The sequence below is a fragment of the Camarhynchus parvulus genome, unplaced genomic scaffold (genome assembly GCF_901933205.1).
Source record: "Camarhynchus parvulus unplaced genomic scaffold, STF_HiC, whole genome shotgun sequence".
In the NCBI taxonomy this organism is placed as follows: domain Eukaryota; kingdom Metazoa; phylum Chordata; class Aves; order Passeriformes; family Thraupidae; genus Camarhynchus; species Camarhynchus parvulus.
Genome location: NW_022148091.1, coordinates 709 through 24505, shown reverse-complemented (window position 1 = coordinate 24505; position 23797 = coordinate 709). Strand labels below are relative to the sequence as shown.

The following is a 23797-nucleotide window of genomic DNA, read 5'->3' as shown; positions in this document are numbered from 1 at the left end:
GTTTCCTTCCCCAATGGCAGTTGCCATTACCTTGGGTTTTGTCTTGGTCTTCTCTTTGTCCCTCTTTACATACACCTTTTGTGCTTTCCTTGAAAGATCCTCTAACCTTCTTTCTTGCCAGCCATCTAACTTTTCTAACTTTCTCTGTATATCTGGCCAGGCATGAGTGATAAAATTTATCTTTAGTAAGATCTGTCTGGCCACTGTATCAGGGTCAACCCCTGAATATTGCCCCATATTCCTTCTCAATCTTTCTAGCCACTCTGTTGGGGTTTCTTCTTTCCTTTGCTGCTCATTGAAAGCTTTACGAGCATTTTAATTACATGGAGCTGCCTCATTGATACCTCTCGTAATCAATGTTCTATATTCCTCCATGTCTTGGCTTCCCTCAGTGCTGTTGTGGTCCCAGGTGGGGTGCACTATGGGCATTTTCAGATCCCCAGGAGATCCTTGCACATGCTCCCTTTCCCATATCCATGTCTCAGCCACTCAGATCATCTGTCTTTCCTCTGGTATGAACAACATAGTCATTATTGATTGCATTTCCTCCCATGTATAAATATTGGGCCCCAGAAACTGATCTAGCTCCTCCACTAACCCAAAGGGGTCCTCTAACAGTCCTTTTAATTCCCTTTTAAACATTCTCACGTCAGAGGAACTGAGAGGTACAGTTACAAATCCAATTCCTCCCCGTACCCCCCAGGGGTACTTCCCTCGGGGGGTACAGTCCCAATGCTTGGCTCCCATCCCCTGATCTGCTTTCCTCTCTTTGTGTTCCCCTGCTCCTGGTGTTCTAGCTAGGCCCATCAGAGGGTTAGGGAGGTGCAGTTGGGGCCACTGGAAGTTGGGGGGTTAAGTGGTCTAACAGGTCCCACTCTGCATGTTCTGCTACATTAAACACGCTCACCTTTGAGGGTGAGGTCTCCCCTTCCCAGCAAGCAGCACAGCCACTCTCCTCGTGATTGAATGGTTCCTTAGCTCCTACATACATGTTTAATGCTCAGCATATCCATCCCTGATCTGACCCATACTTCGGCCAGTAGACATGATCACTCCTAATTTCCCTTTGCTTCTACTCTAACCCACAGTACTGAATCATTTTGCTCTCATCCTTATCTCTGGTGTTGGGGTCATATTCCTACCAGGCTCGCTTCCTTCCTAATGGGCTCTCTGGAGGGATGCCCATTGGTTCCTCTTCAATCTCTACTTCTTCCTCTGGGGATTCGCTACTCACCCATGATCCCATCCTGACCAGCAGATCACAGGTCTTCCCCCGACAGAGCCTGCCTTTCCAACCACAGGCCCTCCCAACTGAGCCCACCTCCCTAAGAAGGAAAAGGGAAAGAGAAAGCGGAAAAAAAAGGAAACAAGGAAAGGAGGAAGGAGAAGGAAAGGGAAGAGAGAGAGGAAAAAGGGGAGAGAGAAAAAAAAGGAAAGAGAGAGAAAAAAACTAGGAAAAAGCTTTACCGCTCCTCCGAAAAAAACCCTATGGTCCAGGGGCTTCCGTCCCTACCCCACCCTGGCTCGGCAGCTCTGCCCTGACTCACCATGGCATGTGAAGTGTTACACCTACTATGGGGTAACCCCACCTCAGCAAACCTTTCGGTGGTTGTCCCGTTTCCAGCCCAATCTCAGCTGGCTCTGGGAACCACAGAGCTGGTTGTGCCCAAGAGCCGTCCCCACTTAGCTCGGTCACTGCCAGTGCCACCAGTGGCACTCCCCCCAAAACTGCCGCCGGCTATCGCTGCTCAGCCGGCCTGGAATACCAAAGCACTGGCCGTGCCTCCCCCGACACTGCTGCTGGCTCGGTGCTGCAAAACCCTACACAAACCCATCTCACGTGTCCCATTGGCCATGGGGGAAAATCCACACTTTCCTCTCCACCACGTGTGCCGCCATTCCCTACCAGAATACCAGAGCACTGGCTGCACCTTCCCAAGACCACCGCTGGCTCAGTGCCGCAAAACCCTTCACAAACTTTTCTATCCTAAGCGTCCTGCTAGCCACAGAGGAAAAAAACCCTCTGCTTTCCTCTTTATAACGCTTCCCGCTGTTTACTCCAACCGCCCAATATCCTAAAATTTCAACGGAGCAGGACAGGTCCAATATATGGTGTGGAGTTCGCTTTCCTATACCGGAAATTACAGAGTAGTTATCTGGCTAAAAATTAGTACTCACCCCTCTTCTTCTCTTTTCTTTATCCAGCCTCCTGCTGTCTCTGGGCTTCAGCCTGCAACCACTGGTGGCCCCAGGAGTATCTGACAGACTCCGCCAAATTTGTGGCGTGGGTGCACTTCTTTTTGAAAACTCCTAGCACAACCAGGGAGAGGTGTCTATCCCAGGAAAGCCCCCAAAAATTGGGAGAAATAGCTACTCACTTTTCATAGTTTAGGAAGGTTTATTAAACCTTATCAAAAATACAACAGAAGACTGAATAAAGAAAAAAGGGTACAGTGCTGGGAGCAAAAGAGTTTCCCCACCATGTACTCAGCCCCCTCACAATGGAGGTTTTACCCTTTTTAACCCTTTAACCCCTCCCAAAGTTCTGTTCATCAACCTCTTCTTCGCTGTCCAGTGGTGAAGATCACTTCCTCAAATCCTGACTGGAGGTCAGATGTTGCCATAGTTACAAGCCATCCCTCCCAGATGTCCCAACTCCCATTGTCCCTTGATAACCACGCGAGGGGGTACAACATAACTATAAATCTATAAACTTTTCTTAACCTATATACATGATATTTGTCAATTAATTGTAAGAGTCAATCATGGCATTACTCGTCTATCACAGACACACAGGAAGTTCTTCAATAAACACAAATCCAGAGTTGGCTGAAGGCAGAATTGCACCAACTCCTGAAGGACAGACCAGCTTTGAACTTCTTGCAGATCAAAGCACCAAGTGGGTGGTTGGGAGGTGTGTGAGTGACCCAAGGGTGAGGGAAGGGAAATGCAGAGAGCCCTGGAAGTGCTTCTGTGCAGACAGGCTGTGGGAAGGGCACTGCAGAGCTGCCCTGGGCCAGCAGTGAGGGTGGATCATCATCCCAACCTGCCCTGGGCCATTGCAAGGGGCTGATGCCACGGACACTGCAGCACTGCTTTTTTTTTAACACGGCCCCTTGCTCAGGGCTGCTGTCAGTGCCCAGAGCCAGAGGGGATCCCTTGCTGGGGGCTTGTGCCATGGCCACCTGCCCTGTGCCGCGCTGGCCGCTCAGGCACCAGGAACCAGCAGCCAACGGCGCTGCCAGGGCCAAAGGCCAGGTCAGCCAGACAGAAAGGGGCAGGGCTGGGCACTGTTGCCATGGCAACCGTCACTGGGGGTGACACCTGGGTCACCTGGCCTGGCAGTTGCCATGGAAACCTGGCTCATTGGAAATACAACAGTGGACAAAAGTTTTAGTAGGGCCTGTCACAATAGGACACAGGGTGGTGGTTTTAAACTAAAGGAATGGAGGTTCAAATACAAAGAGGTAAGGAAGAAATTTTTGATGATGAGGGTGGTGATACACCAGGACAGTTTCCCAGGGAGGTGCTCAATGCCCCATCCCTGGGAACATTCAAGACCACCTGGCACAGGGCTCTGAACAACCCAATCTGGTGAAAGATGTCCCTGCTCATGGTGGGGTTAGGATGAGATGAGCACTGCACAGCTCTTCCCATCCAAACCATTCCAGGACTGCATGGGGAGAAGGGGCTGCTCCGTGGACTCCATCCACTCCCTTGACTCCTCCTTGTCTCTGCTGGACCCCACATCCAAAAGCCAAACCCAGCCCCTTCTCTGCCTTTCCTAGCCCTGCCCCAGGAGCTGGCAGAGCCAGGGTGGCACAGGTGACCTTGAGGCTTGGCAGGGCTCAGGCACAGCGGCCGTGACAGAGTCAGGGCTGAGGTCACACTCTGTGGGCTGGGGCAGAGCCCAGCCAGGAATGAGCCCTGAGGCAGCAGCTCTGCAGTGGTGGCCACCAGGCCGGGCTGCCAAGGGAGGCTTCTGGCCATGGCCTGCAAGCAGCTGCTGCTGCCAAGGTGCCTTTGGTGCCTCAGGCTGTCCCTGGCACAGCTCCCAGCACGGCACTCTGCCCTTGTGCCCGAGGCCTTCCCTGTGCTGGGGCTGGCCTGGGGCTGTTCCTGCAGCGGGACCTGCCCTGCTGATGGCACAGGAAAGGCAGTTCCTGCTGGAGCAGGAGGCTCTGCCTGCAATGGGCTCCAGCAACTCCAGCAAGGCCCTGTTGACTTCAAAATTGCTGCCTAGAGCACTATATTCTAATAATTGTTATAGCTCCTGAACTGTGGAGTAAATAACTCTGGTTAACTTCTTACTTCTAATCATGATCAGAATCAATCAGAGCCATATTTATATAAATATATCTAGTATTCCATCATTAATCCAGTGGGACAAATTGGGTTAAATTTGAATTCCACCTGTCCAATCTTTTACACCGTTGACAAAGTCTGGAGTTGGGATTGGATCCAGCTGCTCCCAGTCTCCTCTCTTAAAATGAATTTTGGAAGCCTAGGAGCCCTCCAGGGGTTTGAGGATCCGTGGTGGCTGCTGGGTGTCATTTCTCCACCTCATGTCTCAGCAGGAGTTTCTCCAATAAAGAAATAAAGCTTTTGCCTGAAGCTCCCACTGTGCCCATGACAGGAACCCCTGTGAGTGTCTGGGACATCCCGGCTCTTTGGCAGCCTGGGCACTCCTGGGATGTCACCGTGGAGCCCCCGTGAGTGCCTGTGACAGATCGGTGCCTTTGCAGCCCAAGGTGCCCTGGGATGTCACCATGGAATGGCTGTGACTGCCTCTGACCACAGGGCTCTTTACCATGCCCAGAAAGCCCTGGGAGGTCTCCATGGAGCCCCTGTCTGTGCCTGTGACATTCCAGCTCTGGAACAGCCTGGAGACTCTTGGAAAGTCCCCATGGAACCCCTCTGAGGGCCTGTGACAAATCTGATCCTTAGCAGGCAACCATCACCAGCCCCCTGTTGCTATGGTCAGTTTCCATGGCAACCATCACCAGACCCCTGTTGCTATGGTCAGTTTCCATGGCAACCATCACCAGCCCCTGTTGCTATGGTCAGTTTCCATGGCAACCATCACCAGCCCCTGTTGCTATGGTCAGTTTCCATGGCAACCATCACCAGCCCCCTGTTGCTATGCTCAGTCCCTTGGCAGCTCCATGGAGACCCCATGCCAGGGGTGGTTGCCATGGACACCAGCTCAGGCCTGCAGCCAGAGCCCGTTGCCATGGCAACCATTGGCAGCCCCATCCCCAGGCTCATGGGATCCCAGAAGCACAGAATTGGCTGAGCTGGGAGGGACCCATCAGGATCCTCCAGTCCAACTGCTGGCCCTGCACAGGACAGCCCAACAATGCCAGCCTGGGCCTGGCAGCGCTGTCCAAACGCTGCTGGAGCTCAGAGAGCCCTGGAGCTGGGAGCCTTCCCTGGGGAGCCTGGGCAGGGCCCCAGCAGCCTCTGGGCAAAAACCTTTTCCTGACATCCAAGCTGAGCCTGCCCCGACTCAGCTGCAGCCGTTCCCTCCACTCCTGTCCCTGGGCACCAGAGGGAAGAGGTTCCCACAGCCCCAGCCAGGGACCCGCTCCCAAGGCTGTTGCCATGGCCACCAGGGCTGGCACCAGCTGGGATGCTCGGTTTCCACGGGCCGGGCTTCAGGAATGGGATTCCCCAATTTCCTGCTCCCGCTAAAACCGCGCTGCCCTCGCTGCCCTCCCGCCTCCCATGGAAAGCACAAAAGGCAAAGATCCCGGGCTGGGATAAGAACAATTTATTGGGAACAGCAACGAGATAAGGAACAAATGGAACAGAAACAATATTGATAACAGAAGGGATAAATAAAACTGTTTACAGGGAAAACTACAACACAACTCACTGGGTCTTCCTGGCCACAATTTCCCCTGCCTGGAAAGGACACCCTTCTCCTCAGGGAGAGAGAGAGAGAGTCCCTTTCCTGCCCCTGGCAATGACCTGAGGTGGGAGTGAATGTAATGACAGGGCCATGGCCAGACCCTCATGTTCTTCCATCCCACATCATGTCATTGGCAGGGGCAGGAAAAGGGACAGGTGTCTTCCCAGCATGGATCACAGGGAACATGGATCACCAGGGCTCTTCCCAATGTGGATTCTCCAATGGGGGATGAAGCTGGAGCTGGGCATGAAGCTCTTCCTGCAGTTTGGGAATTTCTAAGACTTCCCTTACGGTGGCTCCGTTGGTGTCTGGTCAAGTCAGAGCTCTGGGTGAAACTCCTCCCATACTGGGGACACTCGTAGGGCCTCTCCCCAGTGTGGATGCGCTGGTGCCTGATGAGGCTGAACTTATGCTTGAATCCCTTCCGGCAGTCGGGGCAGCGGAAGGGCCTCTCATCCGTGTGAATCCGCTCATGCAGACGGAGATTTGAGCTGGTCTGAAACCTCTTCCCACATATGGGGCACTCGTAGGGCCTCTCCCCAGTGTGGATGCGCTGGTGGGTGACAAGGGTGTATTTGCGGTTGAAGCCCTTCCCGCACTCAGGGCAGTGGAAGGGCCTCTCCTTGGTGTGAATCTGCTGGTGCTGGAGGAGACTGGAGCTGGTCTGAAACCTCTTCCCACACTGGGGACACTCGTAGGGCCTCTCCCCAGTGTGGATGCGTTTGTGGATGACAAAGACAGAGCTGCAGCTGAAGCCCTTCCCACACTCCCCACACTCGTAGGGCCATTCCCCAGTGTGGATCATCTGGTGGCTGATCAGGGCGCTGCTCTGCCTGAAGCTCTTCCCACACTCCAAGCACTTGTGTGGCTTCTCCCCATCATGAAGCTGCCCATGGACCACCAGCTCTGAGCTCTGGCTGAAGCTCTGTCCACCTTCCTGGCTCAGGGTGGGTCTTTCCTCCTCAGAGCACCCTGGGCTGGGTTTGGAGCCAATCCTCCCGTGGGATCTCTGGGGATTTTCCTCCCCGTTGGAATTCTGCACTGTGGAGTCACTCAAAACTGCCTCTTCCATGAGGTTCTGCCAAGGAGATTTGTCCTCCCTGGTCTCCATCCTCAGCTCCTTGTCTGGGGGAGGAAGGACAAGGAGAGGATGGGATTTGCCTCCGTGCCAGAGGGAAGGGGAAGGAGATCCCCCCAGTGCATCCCCAGCAGGACGGGGTTGGCAGCAGGGTTGTCCTGCAGCCGGGGGCCGTGCTGGGCTGGGAGATGGAGCAGGAGAGAGGGGGAAAGGGGCACTGACTTCCTCCTCACCTGCCTGGGTGTCCCAGGGCTCCTTCCTCTTCCTCGCAGCCTCCTCCTCCATCCAATCAAGGTTTGGGAATGGGAAATCCTGTTTTGGGAAGAAAACAAAGGGTGAATACATTGTCTTTTGTACTGGTTTGAAGGCAAACCTGGGGGAGAGTCTAAGTCAGAATTACAATTTAATAAGAAAATGAAGATCAAGGCAATGATACAGAAACACTGCCTTAAACTGACAGAGTCAGGATATAACCTGACACCCTGTTGGTCAGGGTGCTGGCAGCAGTCCCATTAAATGGTGGCTGCAGTCCTGTTGGAGTGATGAACGTGATTCTGTCAAAGCAGTGATCCTGTAGAAGGGTCTGGTCTTCCTCTGAAGGTCCAGTGGTGGTTCTGGAGCTCTTGTCCTCTGGGAATCCAGCAGGCAAGCTGCTCCTGGTGTTGCAAGGCTCAGCTTATATCCAGGTAGGAATGCTTGGATCCTCCCCCTGGGCGGAGCATCCCACAATGGGATGATGGAATTTGATCAGTCCTGCAGTGACACTCAATGGCCCATTCCCAGAAGATATCTCCCCTGGAGGGCGTTATCAGGGCTGAGTCATGGAAGAGATAAAGAACACTGCCCCACCTGTTGATAGCAGTTGATGAAGATGGGGATTGAAAACATGCATTTGGTTCCATCTTCCATTGCAACCTGAAACAGTGGGGTAATCCCTGCTCAGGGGGTGAACACCACCCCCCTTACCCAAACTGGCTCAGGTGTAAAACCCCCACCCCGGGAAGGCCACACACACAGGGGACAATGTCACACTTGCCCTGCCCCAGGGGAGGTCTCTGTCCCTGTCACTCCCTTGCTCTCCCCCCTTTTCTCTTTCTTTCCATCTCTCTCTCTACCTCACATTTACTGTTCAATAAAATCCACTTTGGATTTGGTCTCGTTAGCACCTTAATTGGGGCAGAGGCATCTCTCTAACAATTTTCTTAACCAGATTGTGACATTATTTTGGCACAGTGAGTTCAGGGCACTGTTCTCTGACCCCAAGTGCCTTTGACAACAGCATGGTTCCCTCCTCTGAGGAGGTTGTGGTTCTTTCTGGAAGAACTCTTGGAAACTTGGACACAGTCCCTCCTTCCTCCTGGGGAACTTATGGGAGAACTGATGAGGAAAATGGCTGTTGTGGGTGGCCAGTGTAAAAGAAAATATTTTGTTGTCCTTCCTTGAAAAGTTTGTTAAAATCACTGGAGGAGAGGGAGCAAATGATACCAGCGTGACTGACAAGGTTCATTCACTCCAAGGTGAGGAACACAAGGCTGCTGAAAGTCCCACAAGAAGCCCAGCTCAAGTAGCTAAATTCCCAAATAACTCCAGCCAGGGGTCTCCGGGAGGATTTTTTTGGAGAGTGTTCGGAGCCGGCAGATCCCGGACTCGAGCCCCGGATATCTCCGGGCTCCCTCAGAGGAGCTTTTTCGGGGGGACAGGAGCCGCGATCGCCCCTCGGGAGGGTCCCGGGGGCTCCACGTGGGGATGGCCCGGTACCGACGGGGCGGGACATTGGTTTTGGGGATCCCCGTGAGAGCCGGGGCTGTGGAACGGGGGACCCCCGGGGCGGGGAGAGGGGAAGGGGCGATAGCGGAGCTGGGGGACCCCCGGCAGCCCGGAGATGAGGCGGGGACGGGACCCCCTGACCCTGACAGGGCCGTGTCCTGGGGTGACTTCATGATGCTCGTACCCCCATCGGTCCGTTTAGCCCAGAAATGAGTTCTGCACCTTTAAGGCCGGTTCTGAGAGCGAAGGGGAGGAGGAAGAAGCTGCAGTTTGTTTTCAGACACTGCACTCACTCCTCCACATTCCGGCTCATGGATGGACCAGACAGCAAGACATAGCTCTCCTTTGCTTTTAGTTAGTTTTTAGCTCTCTGAGGCAGAGAAGTTCCCTGGACTGTGGTTTTTCTTTTTCTTTGGAGCTGTTTAAACCTGCTCTGCACTGAACACCCAGAACACCACCGGCAGCTCCCACCTGTGGCCCACCTGGCCGGGCCTGGGCCGTGGCATTTCCAGCGCTGGAGGGACTGATAAGAGACTGATAAGAGACTGAGTGACCCGAGCTACAGCCCGCAGGAGGGACTTTCTGAGTTTGTCATCTATTTTGGAGTAGCAAGAGGTTTTATTGCTTAATATTGTTCAATTTTTTGTGCTGGTGAATGCTTTGCCTGTTAAATAAACAGTTTTTTCCACTTTTCTCCAAGGAAATATTTTCCCAAACTGGCTGAGTGTCGGGAATGAGCTGCTTGAATCTGCATTCTAGAGGAAACCCCCTTTTGCAGGTTTTCTCCCAAATTTGCCCTAAACCAGGACAGGGTGGTGGAAAGAAGGGGGAACCCCAAGTGGCTGGATTGAGGGGAGGCTGGAGAGGGGGACCTGGGACCCCAAAACCCCCCAAAATCCCAAGCAGGACCCTGGGGAGGGGGGGATCCCCAGGACCCATGGGATCCCCAGCAGGCCCTGAGATGGGGGGAACACCAGAACCCCAGAGGGATGAGACTGGAAATGGGAAACTCCTGGTGGCTTTTTTTTTATTCACTCTTGATTTTTTTATGACATTAGGTGACTTCTAGAGATGGACTTGGGTGGGAGGAATCCCCAAACAAAGGCATTCACAGCTTGTTTTTCCCCAAACCAGGATTTTCCCCAAACCATCCCACCGTGACATCCCCCTGTCCCACTCTGGGTGAGCTCAGTCCCAAACCTGACCCTGATCCTGGTCTCAATCTCACTCCATGTTTAGACACACTCACAGTTCTGTATTTAATCCCATCCCAGTGCCAGACTCGTCTAGCCCCAGACCCAATCCCAACCCCAGCCCTAAAGCCAATCCCATGTCCAGCCTTAACCCCAATCCCAGCTCTAATCCAAATCTCAGCCCCAACTCCAAGCCCAGCCCCAATTCCAGCCCCTTCCTAAATCCTCAGCCCCAAAGCAAATCCCAGGCTCAGCCCTTCTGGGGGTTTGGGGGTGTCTGTGTCCCTCTGAGCCCGATGATGTTTGGGTGGGGTCACAGCAGGGCTGAGAGGGACAGAGACCCCCCCGGCCTCCCCAGGGCTGAGAAGGTCGGAGAGCCCCCCCAGCCCCGAGCAGCCTCAGCGGTGAGAGGGACACAGAGCCCCTGGTGCCCAGCCCTGCACAGGCATTGCCTGAGGCCAGAGGGATGGAGACCCCCCGAGCATCCCCCAGGGCGAGGGGACAGAGAGCCCCGAGCATCCCCTGGGCTGAGAGGGACAGAGACTGCCCCGAGCACCCCCTGGCACAGGGGTGAGAGGGAGGGAGACCCCCAGGCATTGCCTGGGTGAGAATGATGGAGACCCCCTGGGGAATGGCCTGGGGTGACAGGGACAGGGACACCCCTGGGGAATGGCCTGGGGTGACAGGGACAGCCCTGGGGAATGCCTGTGACAGACCCCTGAATCCTTAAGGACCTAATGGCCTGGGGTGACAGGGACAGACACCCTGGGAATGGCCTGGGGTGAGAGGGACAGGGACACCCCTGGGGAATGGCCTGGGGTGACAGGGACAGGGACAACCCCCAAACCCCTCCCAAGCATCCCCCAGGGTGAGAGGCACAGAGACCCCTTGAGCATCCCCTGGGCACTGGACAAAATAAACTTGGCAGAAATGAAACTTAACTCTGCATAAATTAATCTGAAGAATATTTGCTTTTCCCACAAGTAACTTGTGATGAAAGCTCAAACAAATCCCAAACATGAATAAAACGACAATAGAAGCAATTCTGTGGCAATTCCAAGTTTCATTGGTTGCTGCACAGCTCCAGCTCAGCTGTTGGCATATTCTGATAAAAGAAAAGTGGAAATTTGGCCCAATACAGATTATTAAAAGGAAGGGAAAGCTCTGTGTAGCTGTCACAAAGGTGACAGGGATGAACAGAATAATGATTCTCACATTTGGCAAAGCCTACAAGCCTGGGAATTCAGGAGGTATTCAGGAATTTAGCTACTTGAGCTGGGCTTCTTGTGGGACTTTCAGCAGCCTTGTGTTCCTCACCGTGGACTGAATGAACCTTGTCAGTCTCGCTGGTAACATTTGCTGCATTTCCTCCGAAATTCCTTGAAGATTTTAAAAACTTTTCAAGGAAGGACAACAAAATATTTTCTTTACACTCCGGACACACAATGGCCATTTTTCTCATCAGTTCTCCCATAAGTCACTCAGAGGAAGCTGCATCCAAGTTTCCAAGAGTTTCTCCCGGGAGAAAACCACAACCTCCTCAGAGGAGGGAACCATGCTGTTGTCAAAGGCACTTGAGGCCAAAGAAAAATGCCCTGAACTCACTGTGCCAAAATAATGTCGCAATCATGTTAATAAAAGTGTCAGAGAGATGACTCTGCCCCAATTAAGTTGCAATGAGACCAAATCCAACGTGGATTTTATTGAACAGTAAATGTGAGGTAGAGAGAGAGATGGAAAGAAAGAGAAAAGGGGGGAGAGCAAGGGAGTGACAGGGACAGAGACCTCCCCTGGGGCAGGGCAAGTGTGACATTGTCCCCTGTGTGTGTGGCCTTCCCGGGGTGGGGGTTTTACACCTGAGCCAGTTTGGGTAAGGGGGGTGGTGTTCACCCCCTGAGCAGGGATTACCCCACTGTTTCAGGTTGCAATGGAAGATGGAACCAAATGCATGTTTTCAATCCCCATCTTCATCAACTGCTATCAACAGGTGGGGCAGTGTTCTTTATCTCTTCCATGACTCAGCCCTGATAACGCCCTCCAGGGGAGATATCTTCTGGGAATGGGCCATTGAGTGTCACTGCAGGACTGATCAAATTCCATCATCCCATTGTGGGATGCTCCGCCCAGGGGGAGGATCCAAGCATTCCTACCTGGATATAAGCTGAGCCTTGCAACACCAGGAGCAGCTTGCCTGCTGGATTCCCAGAGGACAAGAGCTCCAGAACCACCACTGGACCTCCAGAGGAAGACCAGACCCTTCTACAGGATCACTGCTTTGACAGAATCACATTCATCACTCCAACAGGACTGCAGCCACCATTTAATGGGACTGCTGCCAGCACCCTGACCAACAGGGTGTCAGGTTATATCCTGACTCTGTCAGTTTAAGGCAGTGTTTCTGTAGCATTGCCTGGATCTTCATTTTCTAATTAAATTGTAAATCTGACTTAGACTCTCCCCCTGGTGTGACTTCAAACCAGAACAAAAGACAATGTGCGCACACTTTGTTTTCTTCCCAAACCAGGATTTCCCATTCCCAAATCTCTATTGGATGGAGGAAGAGGAAGGAGCCCTGGGATACCCAGGCAGGTGAGGAGGAAGTCAGTGCCCCTTTCCCCCTCTCTCCTGCTCCATCTCCCAGCCCACCACAGCCCCTGGCTGCAGGACAACCCTGCTGCCAACCCCGTCCTGCTGGGCGGCTGAAATGGGAAATTGCATCACACTGCAACAATTAAAGCGCTGACAATCACCGGAGCTGGCTGAAGGGGCGGCCACGGGCGTGGGGGCGCTCTGTCTGTGTGAGGGGCGGGGCTCCCGGGTTTGGGGGCCTCTGTCTGTGTGTAGGGACGGGGCTCCCGAGCTTGGGGGCGTCTGTGTGGGGAGGCTCTGAGCTTGGGGCGCTCTGTCTGTGTCAGGGCGGGGTCGAGGGTCTGTGAGGGGCGAGGCCGGGGCCGATGCGCTCTGCTGTGTGGAGGCTGAGCTTGGGGGCCTTGGTGACGGGGCTCCAGCTGGCGCTTGTGAGGGACGGGGCTCCGAGGTTGGGGCTCTGTCTCTCACAGGGCGGGGCTCCCGAGCTTGGGGCGCTCTGTCTCTGACAGGGACGGGGCTCCTGAGCTTGGGGCGCTCTGTCTGTGTGAGGGACGGGGCTCCCGAGCTTGGGGCGCTCTGTCTCTCACAGGGACGGGGCTCCAGCGCCATCCTGCACCGCTCGATAATCAGGCCGAGACCGAGGGTTTATCAAAGGGGCAGGGAAAGAGCACCGCGGCCAATGGGATCCTGTGGGAACTCAGCGCATCCCTCCGGATGTCCAGAGTTGGCGAGGACCCCGCCGGGGGTCTCAGAGACCCTGGCATGCTGCCCGGAACACCTGGTGGCTTGACTTTTGATCCTTCAAGCGAATTGCCAGCTTGGCATGGGGATGTGAGAGCCACCCAGGTTTGATTGGTGTAATAACAGGGTGGGAGGGGGAAGGCTCAGGGGACAATGACACCTGGACGGGCCCAATTGTCCCCAGGGCTGAGTGGCATCTTTTGAACTCCACCAATCACACGACGCCCTCGCTGGAGCGTCCAGCCTGACGGACAGCACTTAGCAAGGGGGCAAGGGGAAGGGAGAAGGTATTGGCACACCTGGGCAAGGACTGGGACGGCTGAAACGGGAAATTGCATCACACTGCAACAACTAAAGCGCTGACAATCACCGAGCTGGCTGAAGGGCGGCCACGGAGCTTGGGGCGCTCTGTCTGTGTGAGGGACGGGGCTCCCGAGCTTGGGGCGCTCTGTCTCTCACAGGGACGGGGCTCCCGAGCTTGGGGCGCTCTGTCTGTGTCAGGGACGGGGCTCCCGAGCTTGGGGCGCTCTGTGTGAGGGACGGGGCTCCCGAGCTTGGGGCGCTCTGTCTGTGTGAGGGACGGGGCTCCCGAGCTTGGGGCGCTCTGTCTGTGTCAGGGACGGGGCTCCCGAGCTTGGGGCGCTCTGTCTCTCACAGGGACGGGGCTCCCGCGGCTTCCGGCTCCCTCTCTCACGGGACGGGCTCCCGCCATCCTGCACCGCTCGATAATCAGGCCGAGACCGAGGGTTTATCAAAGGGGCAGGGCAAGAGCACCGCGGCCAATGGGATCCTGTGGGAACTCAGCGCATCCCTCCGGATGTCCAGAGTTACCGAGGACCCCGCCGGGGGTCTCAGAGACCCTGGCATGGTGCCCGGAACACCTGGTGGCTTGATTTTAATCCTTCTAACGAATTGCCAGCTTGGCATGGGGATGTGAGAGCCACCCAGGTTTGATTGGTGTAATAACAGGGCGTCCACAGGGTGAAAATGTAGATTTTGGGATTTTTGGTATAGGGGTTATGGGGACAAGCTGGAGGGATCCGGGCGTGTCTCATCTGTGGGAATCCATAAAGTTAGCGGGTTTCAGGTTTGTGGGAAAACAGACAGACCTCAGTGCAGCAGAGCTATGGATATTGCTGATGCATCTTGTTAAGCTGTAGCGAAGACGTGAGGAATAGAACAATAGAGCTATGTTTTAGCGATTCGGAATAACTTTCTAAGCTGCAAAAAGTTTTTATACCAAAGTTGAAATTATGAATAGGGTTTTATGCTTTGTTTTCTTATAAATGAACAAGCAAGTATTGTTTTAACCCCAGCTATGTGTGCTTATGTTGATTAGATAGAATCACTGTCAATATGCTTTCTCTCTGTGTAATTGGCTAGGATGAGTATTTGGTGACTTGTAACAAGTGAGTTTCTTTGGCTTGCTGCCTGGATGCGAACTGTCAGGATCTTTGCATAGACAAAACTATGTATTATAAAGATTCTGGAGAATAAACGGTTCCGACACATCCATCAGTGGTCCTGTCCCGTTTGTGTCTGTGTATAAACTGCCGGCGCATCGTCCTTCTTCTTTCTTCTTCTTGTTCTCCATTTTCTGCTGTGATGTTGGCACTTGGGGATTGGTTTAGAGTGGAAGTGCACTGTCTGACACAGGTGATAGGTATTGGGAATTAAAAGTAAATATGATGTACGTAGTTTGTAATATAAAAATACAACACCGCCTCGGGGGCGGTCAGAGAGTGCTGTGGCTGCCGTGCTGAGCGGATCTCGGCTGGGCAGAGAGAAAATTTTGTAGATAAGAATTAATAAACAGCCTGAAGACTGAACATGGAAGAGTCCAGACTCGTTGTTCAGAGCGTGGGCTGCCGCAGAACCACCCCACACATCTCGGGGCAGAGAACAGAACAGCCGAGCCGGGAGTGTCAGCGCTCAGAAATACATAATCACATAAGCAATTATATTCCAGTGCTTTTATGAAGAGCTCTGGGAATCGGGGGTGTTTTTCAGCCCCAGATCTGACTCCGCCACACATTCGAGGTTAACGCGCTTTTATATTCCACCGTTCCATGGCTGTGGAGGAATGGCTGCATGCCAGGGGTCGTGTTGACCCGCTCCCGGTAGCTGAAGAGTTTTGAAAATTAACGAACTCAGCTAATGAGCTATATATCCCTGAGCAGAGATGCAGGGATTAAAAACATCATGAGAAGGAGAACATCTGACTTTTAAGGAATGTAAACACAAAGGCGGAGCTGACATGTACAAGACAACCAATAACTTGCTTAGGTTACAGAATATGTATTAGCTTATTGTCTTACTGTATAAAAGTCTGATGCTCCAATCAATAAATCGAATCTTGCTGTTCTTTCATATTGAAGGCTCCGAGTCTTCCCTCACCGATGTAACGTATAACTCTCGTGTTAATTATTGAACTTATATTGTTCTGTTGCACACATAGATTTCAGCTAAGCGGAGCGGGCCCCCTTTAAGTTTTCACATAGTTTCTCATGATTCTTCTTATGATTATACAATAATTATACTTGATTACTAAACAACCATCACACCTAACCATTATATCATTTCTCACACTGCTTAGGTAAATGCAGTGACCTGAGAAAACACAAAGCCTGACATTTTCAGAATCTGTCTTTAGCATTTTCCAGGGTCCCGTTATCAAAGAGGAAACCACTGGGGAGGGGTCACGGGGGCCACCCCCCAGGGGATGGGGCCAAACCACCAGGGGATACAGCAGGGGGGTGCACGAGGGACAGACCACGTGATGGGAGCGGGAAAACAACCCCCCTCCCCCCCCCCCCCCCCCCCCCCCTCCCCCCCCCCCCCCCCCCTCTCCCCCCTTTACTAAACCAACGCTGTTTTTTTTTTTTTTTTGGATTCTATTTATTTTTTCAAACACAAGTTCCTTCAGCCCCTGTGCCTACCAAGAATTCAATTTCTTCCTCCTGGGGATCTATTTTTAAAGTTATGAAGGGCTCCTGATGCTATTCTGTCCCCAGGAGGCAGAGGCCTTGACACCCCTGGTCTTCCACTTCTCCTTGTTGCTCAGTCTCATAGACCCTCAGCTCCTTTTCCTTCTGGGGGCAATTCTTTCTGATATTCCCACTCTCTTTACAGTAAAACCAAACTGGTCCTAGGTTTCCGTGTTTCCCAAACTCCTTTTTGTGTCCAGTCCCAAGGAGCTGCATGCCCCCTCTGTGTATTTTCTCTGATTTGGGGTCCCCCTCCCTTCCATGGGTTGTTCTTTACATGCTGGTTTCCTTCCCCAATGGCAGTTGCCATTACCTTGGGTTTTGTCTTGGTCTTCTCTTTGTCCCTCTTTACATACACCTTCTGTGCTTTCCTTGAAAGATCCTCTAACCCCCTTTCTTGCCAACCATCTAACTTTTCTAACTTTCTCCGTATATCTGGCCAGGCATGAGTGATGAAAGTTATCTTTAGTAAGATCTGTCTGGCCACTGTATCAGGGTCAACCCCTGAATATTGCCCCATATTCCTTCTCAATCTTTCTAGCCACTCTGTTGGGGTTTCTTCTTTCCTTTGCTGCTCATTGAAAGCTTTACGAGCATTTTAATTACATGGAGCTGCCTCATTGATACCTCTCGTAATCAATGTTCTATATTCCTCCATGTCTTGGCTTCCCTCAGTGCTGTTGTGGTCCCAGGTGGGGCGCACTATGGGCATTTTCAGATCCCCAGGAGGTCCTTGCACATGCTCCCTTTCCCATATTCATATCCCAGCCACCCAGATCATCTGTCTTTCCTCTGGTGTGAACAACATAGACATTATTGATTGCATTTCTTCCCATGTATAAATATTGGGCCCCAGAAACTGATCTAGCTCCTCCACTAACCCAAAGGGGTCCTCTAACAGTCCTTTTAATTCCCTTTTAAACATTCTCACGTCAGAGGAACTGAGAGGTACAGTTACAAATCCAATTCCTCCCCGTACCCCCCCAGGGGTACTTCCCTCGGGGGGTACAGTCCCAATGCTTGGCTCCCATCCCGTGATCTGCTTTCCTCTCTTTGTGTTCCCCTGCTCCTGGTGTTCTGGCCAGGCCCATCAGAGGGTTAGGGAGGTGCAGTTGGGGCCACTGGAAGTTGGGGGGTTAAGTGGTCTAACAGGTCCCACTCTGTATGTTCTGCTACATTAAACACGCTCACCTTTGAGGGTGAGGTCTCCCCTTCCCAGCAAGCAGCACAGCCACTCTCCTCGTGATTGAATGGTTCCTTAGCTCCTACATACATGTTTAATGCTCAGCATATCCATCCCTGATCTGACCCATACTTCGGCCAGTAGACATGATCACTCCTAATTTCCCTTTGCTTCTACTCTAACCCACAGTACTGAATCATTTTGCTCTCGTCCTTATCTCTGGTGTTGGGGTCATATTCCTACCAGGCTCGCTTCCTTCCTAATGGGCTCTCTGGAGGGATGCCCATTGGTTCCTCTCCAATCTCTACTTCTTCCTCTGGGGATTCGCTACTCACCCATGATCCCATCCTGACCAGCAGATCACAGGTCTTCCCCCGACAGAGCCTGCCTTTCCAACCACAGGCCCTTCCAACTGAGCCCACCTCCCTAAGAAGGAAAAGGGAAAGAGAAAGCGGAAAAAAAAGGAAACAAGGAAAGGAGGAAGGAGAAGGAAAGGGAAGAGAGAGAGGAAAAAGGGGAGAGAGAAAAAAAAGGAAAGAGAGAGGAAAAAACTAGGAAAAAGCTTTACCGCTCCTCCGAAAAAAACCCTATGGTCCAGGGGCTTCCGTCCCTACCCCACCCTGGCTCGGCAGCTCTGCCCTGACTCACCATGGCATGTGAAGTGTTACACCTACTACGGGGTAACCCCACCTCAGCAAACCTTTCGGTGGTTGTCCCGTTTCCAGCCCAATCTCAGCTGGCTCTGGGAACCACAGAGCTGGTTGTGCCCAAGAGCCGTCCCCACTGAGCTCGGTCACTGCCAGTGCCACCAGCGGCACTCCCCCCAAAACTGCCGCCGGCTATCGCTGCTCAGCCGGCCTGGAATACCAAAGCACTGGCCGTGCCTCCCCCGACACTGCTGCTGGCTCGGTGCTGCAAAACCCTACACAAACCCATCTCACGTGTCCCATTGGCCATGGGGGAAAATCCACACTTTCCTCTCCACCACGTGTGCCGCCATTCCCTACCAGAATACCAGAGCACTGGCTGCACCTTCCCAAGACCACCGCTGGCTCAGTGCCGCAAAACCCTTCACAAACTTTTCTATCCTAAGCGTCCTGCTAGCCTCAGAGGAAAAAAACCCTCTGCTTTCCTCTTCATAACGCTTCCCGCTGTTTACTCCAACCACCCAATATCCTAAAATTTCAACGGAGCAGGACAGGTCCAATATATGGTGTGGAGTTCGCTTTCCTATACCGGAAATTACAGAGTAGTTATCTGGCTAAAAATTAGTACTCACCCCTCTTCTTCTCTTTTCTTTATCCAGCCTCCTGCTGTCTCTGGGCTTCAGCCTGCAACCACTGGTGGCCCCAGGAGTATCTGACAGACTCCGCCAAATTCGTGGCGTGGGTGCACTTCTTTTTGAAAACTCCTAGCACAACCAGGGAGAGGTGTCTATCCCAGGAAAGCCCCCAAAAATTGGGAGAAATAGCTACTCACTTTTCATAGTTTAAGAAGGTTTATTAAACCTTATCAAAAATACAACAGAAGACTGAATAAAGAAAAAAGGGTACAGTGCTGGGAGCAAAAGAGTTTCCCCACCATGTACTCAGCCCCCTCACAATGGAGGTTTTACCCTTTTTAACCCTTTAACCCCTCCCAAAGTTCTGTTCATCAACCTCTTCTTCGCTGTCCAGTGGTGAAGATCACTTCCTCAAATCCTGACTGGAGGTCAGATGTTGCCATAGTTACAAGCCATCCCTCCCAGATGTCCCAACTCCCATTGTCCCTTGATAACCACGCGAGGGGGTACGGCATAACTATAAATCTATAAACTTTTCTTAACCTATATACATGATATTTGTCAATTAATTGTAAGAGTCAATCATGGCATTACTCGTCTATCACAGACACACAGGAAGTTCTTCAATAAACACAAATCCAGAGTTGGCTGAAGGCAGAATTGCACCAACTCCTGAAGGACAGACCAGCTTTGAACTTCTTGCAGATCAAAGCACCAAGTGGGTGGTTGGGAGGTGTGTGAGTGACCCAAGAGTGAGGGAAGGGAAATGCAGAGAGCCCTGGAAGTGCTTCTGTGCAGACAGGCTGTGGGAAGGGCACTGCAGAGCTGCCCTGGGCCAGCAGTGAGGGTGGATCATCATCCCAACCTGCCCTGGGCCATTGCAAGGGACTGTTGCCATGGACACTGCAGGGACCCCACTGCTGGGTTTGGGGGCCATGGCAACCCCCATCAGTTCGGGTTTCCTTGGAAAGCAGCCCAAGGAGCCATTTCTGCAGCCAGGTTCCATGGCCACTTGCCTGCAGAGCTGCTGCTGCCCTCGGCTGCCATGGCAACCCTGAGGACAAAGCGGTGCCAGGGCTGTTCCAGGTACAATTGCAGTGACACTCGTTGGTGCCACCAGGCGCCATGGCAACGGCCACAGGGACCTGTTCCTTGGTTGGTGCCATGGCAACCAATGCCCGGAGCCGTTGTGGTGGTTGGTGGCCATGGAAAGCTGCCCTGGGCCCCTTGCTCAGGGCTGCTGTCAGTGCCCAGAGCCAGAGGGGATCCCTTGCTGGGGGCTTGTGCCATGGCCACCTGCCCTGTGCCGCGCTGGCCGCTCAGGCACCAGGAACCAGCAGCCAACGGCGCTGCCAGGGCCAAAGGCCAGGTCAGCCAGACAGAAAGGGGCAGGGCTGGGCACTGTTGCCATGGCAACCGGCACTGGGGGTGACACCTGGGTCACCTGGCCTGGCAGTTGCCATGGAAACCTGGCTCATTGGAAATACAACAGTGGACAAAGGTTTTAGTAGGGCCTGTCACAATAGGACACAGGGTGGTGGTTTTAAACTAAAGGAATGGAGGTTCAAATACAAAGAGGTAAGGAAGAAATTTTTGATGATGAGGGTGGTGATACACCAGGACAGTTTCCCAGGGAGGTGCTCAATGCCCCATCCCTGGGAACATTCAAGACCACCTGGCACAGGGCTCTGAACAACCCAATCTGGTGAAAGATGTCCCTGCTCATGGTGGGGTTAGGATGAGATGAGCACTGCACAGCTCTTCCCATCCAAACCATTCCAGGACTGCATGGGGAGAAGGGGCTGCTCAGTGAACTCCATCCACTCCCTTGACTCCTCATTGTCTCTGCTGGACCCCACATCCAAAAGCCAAACCCAGCCCCTTCTCTGCCTTTCCTAGCCCTGCCCCAGGAGCTGGCAGAGCCAGGGTGGCACAGGTGACCTTGAGGCTTGGCAGGGCTCAGGCACAGCGGCCGTGACAGAGTCAGGGCTGAGGTCACACTCTGTGGGCTGGGGCAGAGCCCAGCCAGGAATGAGCCCTGAGGCAGCAGCTCTGCAGTGGTGGCCACCAGGCCGGGCTGCCAAGGGAGGCTTCTGGCCATGGCCTGCAAGCAGCTGCTGCTGCCAAGGTGCCTTTGGTGCCTCAGGCTGTCCCTGGCACAGCTCCCAGCACGGCACTCTGCCCTTGTGCCCGAGGCCTTCCCTGTGCTGGGGCTGGCCTGGGGCTGTTCCTGCAGCGGGACCTGCCCTGCTGATGGCACAGGAAAGGCAGTTCCTGCTGGAGCAGGAGGCTCTGCCTGCAATGGGCTCCAGCAACTCCAGCAAGGCCCTGCTGACTTCAAAATTGCTGCCTAGAGCACTATATTCTAATAATTGTTATAGCTCCTGAACTGTGGAGTAAATAACTCTGGTTAACTTCTTACTTCTAATCATGATCAGAATCAATCAGAGCCATATTTATATAAATATATCTAGTATTCCATCATTAATCCAGTGGGACAAATTGGGTTAAAGTTCAATTCCACCTGTCCAATCTTTTACACCGTTGACAAAGTCTGGAGTTGGGATTGGATCCAGCTGCTCCCAGTCTCCTCTCTTAAAATGAATTTTGAGAGTCTAGGGGCCCTGCAGGGGTTTGAGGATCCATGGTGGCTGCTGGGTGTCATTTCTCCACCTCATGTCTCAGCAGGAGTTTCTCCAATAAAGAAATAAAGCTTTTGCCTGAAGCTCCCACTGTGCCCATGACAGGAACCCCTGTGAGTGTCTGGCACATCCCGGCTCTTTGGCAGCCTGGGCACTCCTGGGATGTCACCGTGGAGCCCCCGTGAGTGCCTGTGACAGATCGGTGCCTTTGCAGCCCAAGGTGCCCTGGGATGTCACCATGGAATGGCTGTGACTGCCTCTGACCACAGGGCTCTTTACCATGCCCAGAAAGCCCTGGGAGGTCTCCATGGAGCCCCTGTCTGTGCCTGTGACATTCCAGCTCTGGAACAGCCTGGAGACTCTTGGAAAGTCCCCATGGAACCCCTCTGAGGGCCTGTGACAAATCTGATCCTTAGCAGGCAACCATCACCAGCCCCCTGTTGCTATGGTCAGTTTCCATGGCAACCATCACCAGCCCCTGTTGCTATGGTCAGTTTCCATGGCAACCATCACCAGCCCCTGTTGCTATGGTCAGTTTCATGAAATACCAGCCCCCTCGGCAGCTCCATGGAGACCCCATGCCAGGGGTGGTTGCCATGGACACCAGCTCAGGCCTGCAGCCAGAGCCCGTTGCCATGGCAACCATTGGCAGCCCCATCCCCAGGCTCATGGGATCCCAGAAGCACAGAATTGGCTGAGCTGGGAGGGACCCATCAGGATCCTCCAGTCCAACTGCTGGCCCTGCACAGGACAGCCCAACAATGCCAGCCTGGGCCTGGCAGCGCTGTCCAAACGCTGCTGGAGCTCAGAGAGCCCTGGAGCTGGGAGCCTTCCCTGGGGGGGCCTGGGCAGGGCCCCAGCAGCCTCTGGGCAAAAAACCTTTTCCTGACATCCAAGCTGAGCCTGCCCCGACTCAGCTGCAGCCGTTCCCTCCACTCCTGTCCCTGGGCACCAGAGGGAAGAGGTTCCCACAGCCCCAGCCAGGGACCCGCTCCCAAGGCTGTTGCCATGGCCACCAGGGCTGGCACCAGCTGGGATGCTCGGTTTCCACGGGCCGGGCTTCAGGAATGGGATTCCCCAATTTCCTGCTCCCGCTAAAACCGCGCTGCCCTCGCTGCCCTCCCGCCTCCCATGGAAAGCACAAAAGGCAAAGATCCCGGGCTGGGATAAGAACAATTTATTGGGAACAGCAACGAGATAAGGAACAAATGGAACAGAAACAATATTGATAACAGAAGGGATAAGAAAAACTATTTACAGAGAAAACTACAACATCAACAACTGGCTCTTCCTGGCCACATATTTCCCCTGCCTGGAAAGGACACCCTTCTCCTCAGGGAGAGAGAGAGTCCCTTTCCTGCCCCTGGCAATGACCTGAGGTGGGAGTGAATGTAATGACAGGGCCATGGCCAGACCCTCATGTTCTTCAATCCCACATCATGTCATTGGCAGGGGCAGGAAAAGGGACAGGTGTCTTCCCAGCATGGATCACAGGGAACATGGATCACCAGGGCTCTTCCCAACGTGGGTTCTCCAATGGGGGATGAAGCTGGAGCACTTCATAAAGCTCCTTCTGCAGTTCGGGCACTTGCAGGCCTTCCCTTACTGGTGCCCCCGTTGCTGTTTGGTCAAGTCATTGCTCTGGGTGAAGCTCTTCCCACACGTGGGGACACTCGTAGGGCCTCTCCCAGTGTGGATGTGCTGGTGCGTGATGAGGGTGGAGTTGTGCTTGAAGCCCTTCCCGCAGTCGGGGCAGCGGAAGGGCCTCTCATCCGGTGTGAATGCGCTCATGCAGGCGGAGATTTGAGCTGGTCTGAAACCTCTTCCCACAGGTGGGGCACTCGTAGGGCCTCTCCCCAGTGTGGATGCGCTGGTGGGTGATGAGGTGGGAGTTGCGTTTGAAGCCCATCCCGCACTCAGGGCAGCGGAAGGGCCTCTCCTCGGTGTGAATGCGCTGGTGCTGGAGGAGACTGGAGCTGATCCGAAACCTCTTCCGACACTCGGGACACTCGTAGGGCCTCTCCCCAGTGTGGATGCGTTGGTGGATGACGAGGTCGGAGCTGCAGCTGAAGCCCTTCCCACACTCCCCACACTCGTAGGGCCATTCCCCAGTGTGGATCATCTGGTGGCTGATCAGGGCGCTGCTCTGCCTGAAGCTCTTCCCACACTCCAAGCACTTGTGGGGCTTCTCCCCATCATGAAGCTGCTCATGGACCACCAGCTCCGAGCTCTGGCTGAAGCTCTGTCCACCTTCCTGGCTCAGGGTGGGTCTTTCCTCCTCAGAGCACCCTGGGCTGGGTTTGGAGCCCATCCTCCTGTGGGATCTCTGGGGCTTTTCCTCCCCTTGCGAATTCCTGCGCTGTGGAGTCACTCAAAATGGCCTCTTCCATGAGGTTCTGCTGTGGGGATTTGTCCTCCCTG

The 23797-nt window shown here is 53.6% G+C and overlaps 1 protein-coding gene across 1 annotated transcript; it reads right to left on the bottom strand.

Annotated features, from left to right (window-relative positions):
* Positions 1-5874: 5874 nt before the first annotated feature.
* LOC115916026 (zinc finger protein 239-like) lies at positions 5875-23450 on the bottom strand (the record flags this gene model as incomplete). Its single annotated transcript, XM_030969735.1, is given in 4 exon segments — positions 5875-5927; positions 6206-6847; positions 23038-23146; positions 23148-23450. Coding segments are annotated over 4 exon segments (1107 nt in total), but the record flags the coding sequence as incomplete, so codon positions are not given.
* Between the last annotated feature and the right edge of the window lie 347 nt (positions 23451-23797).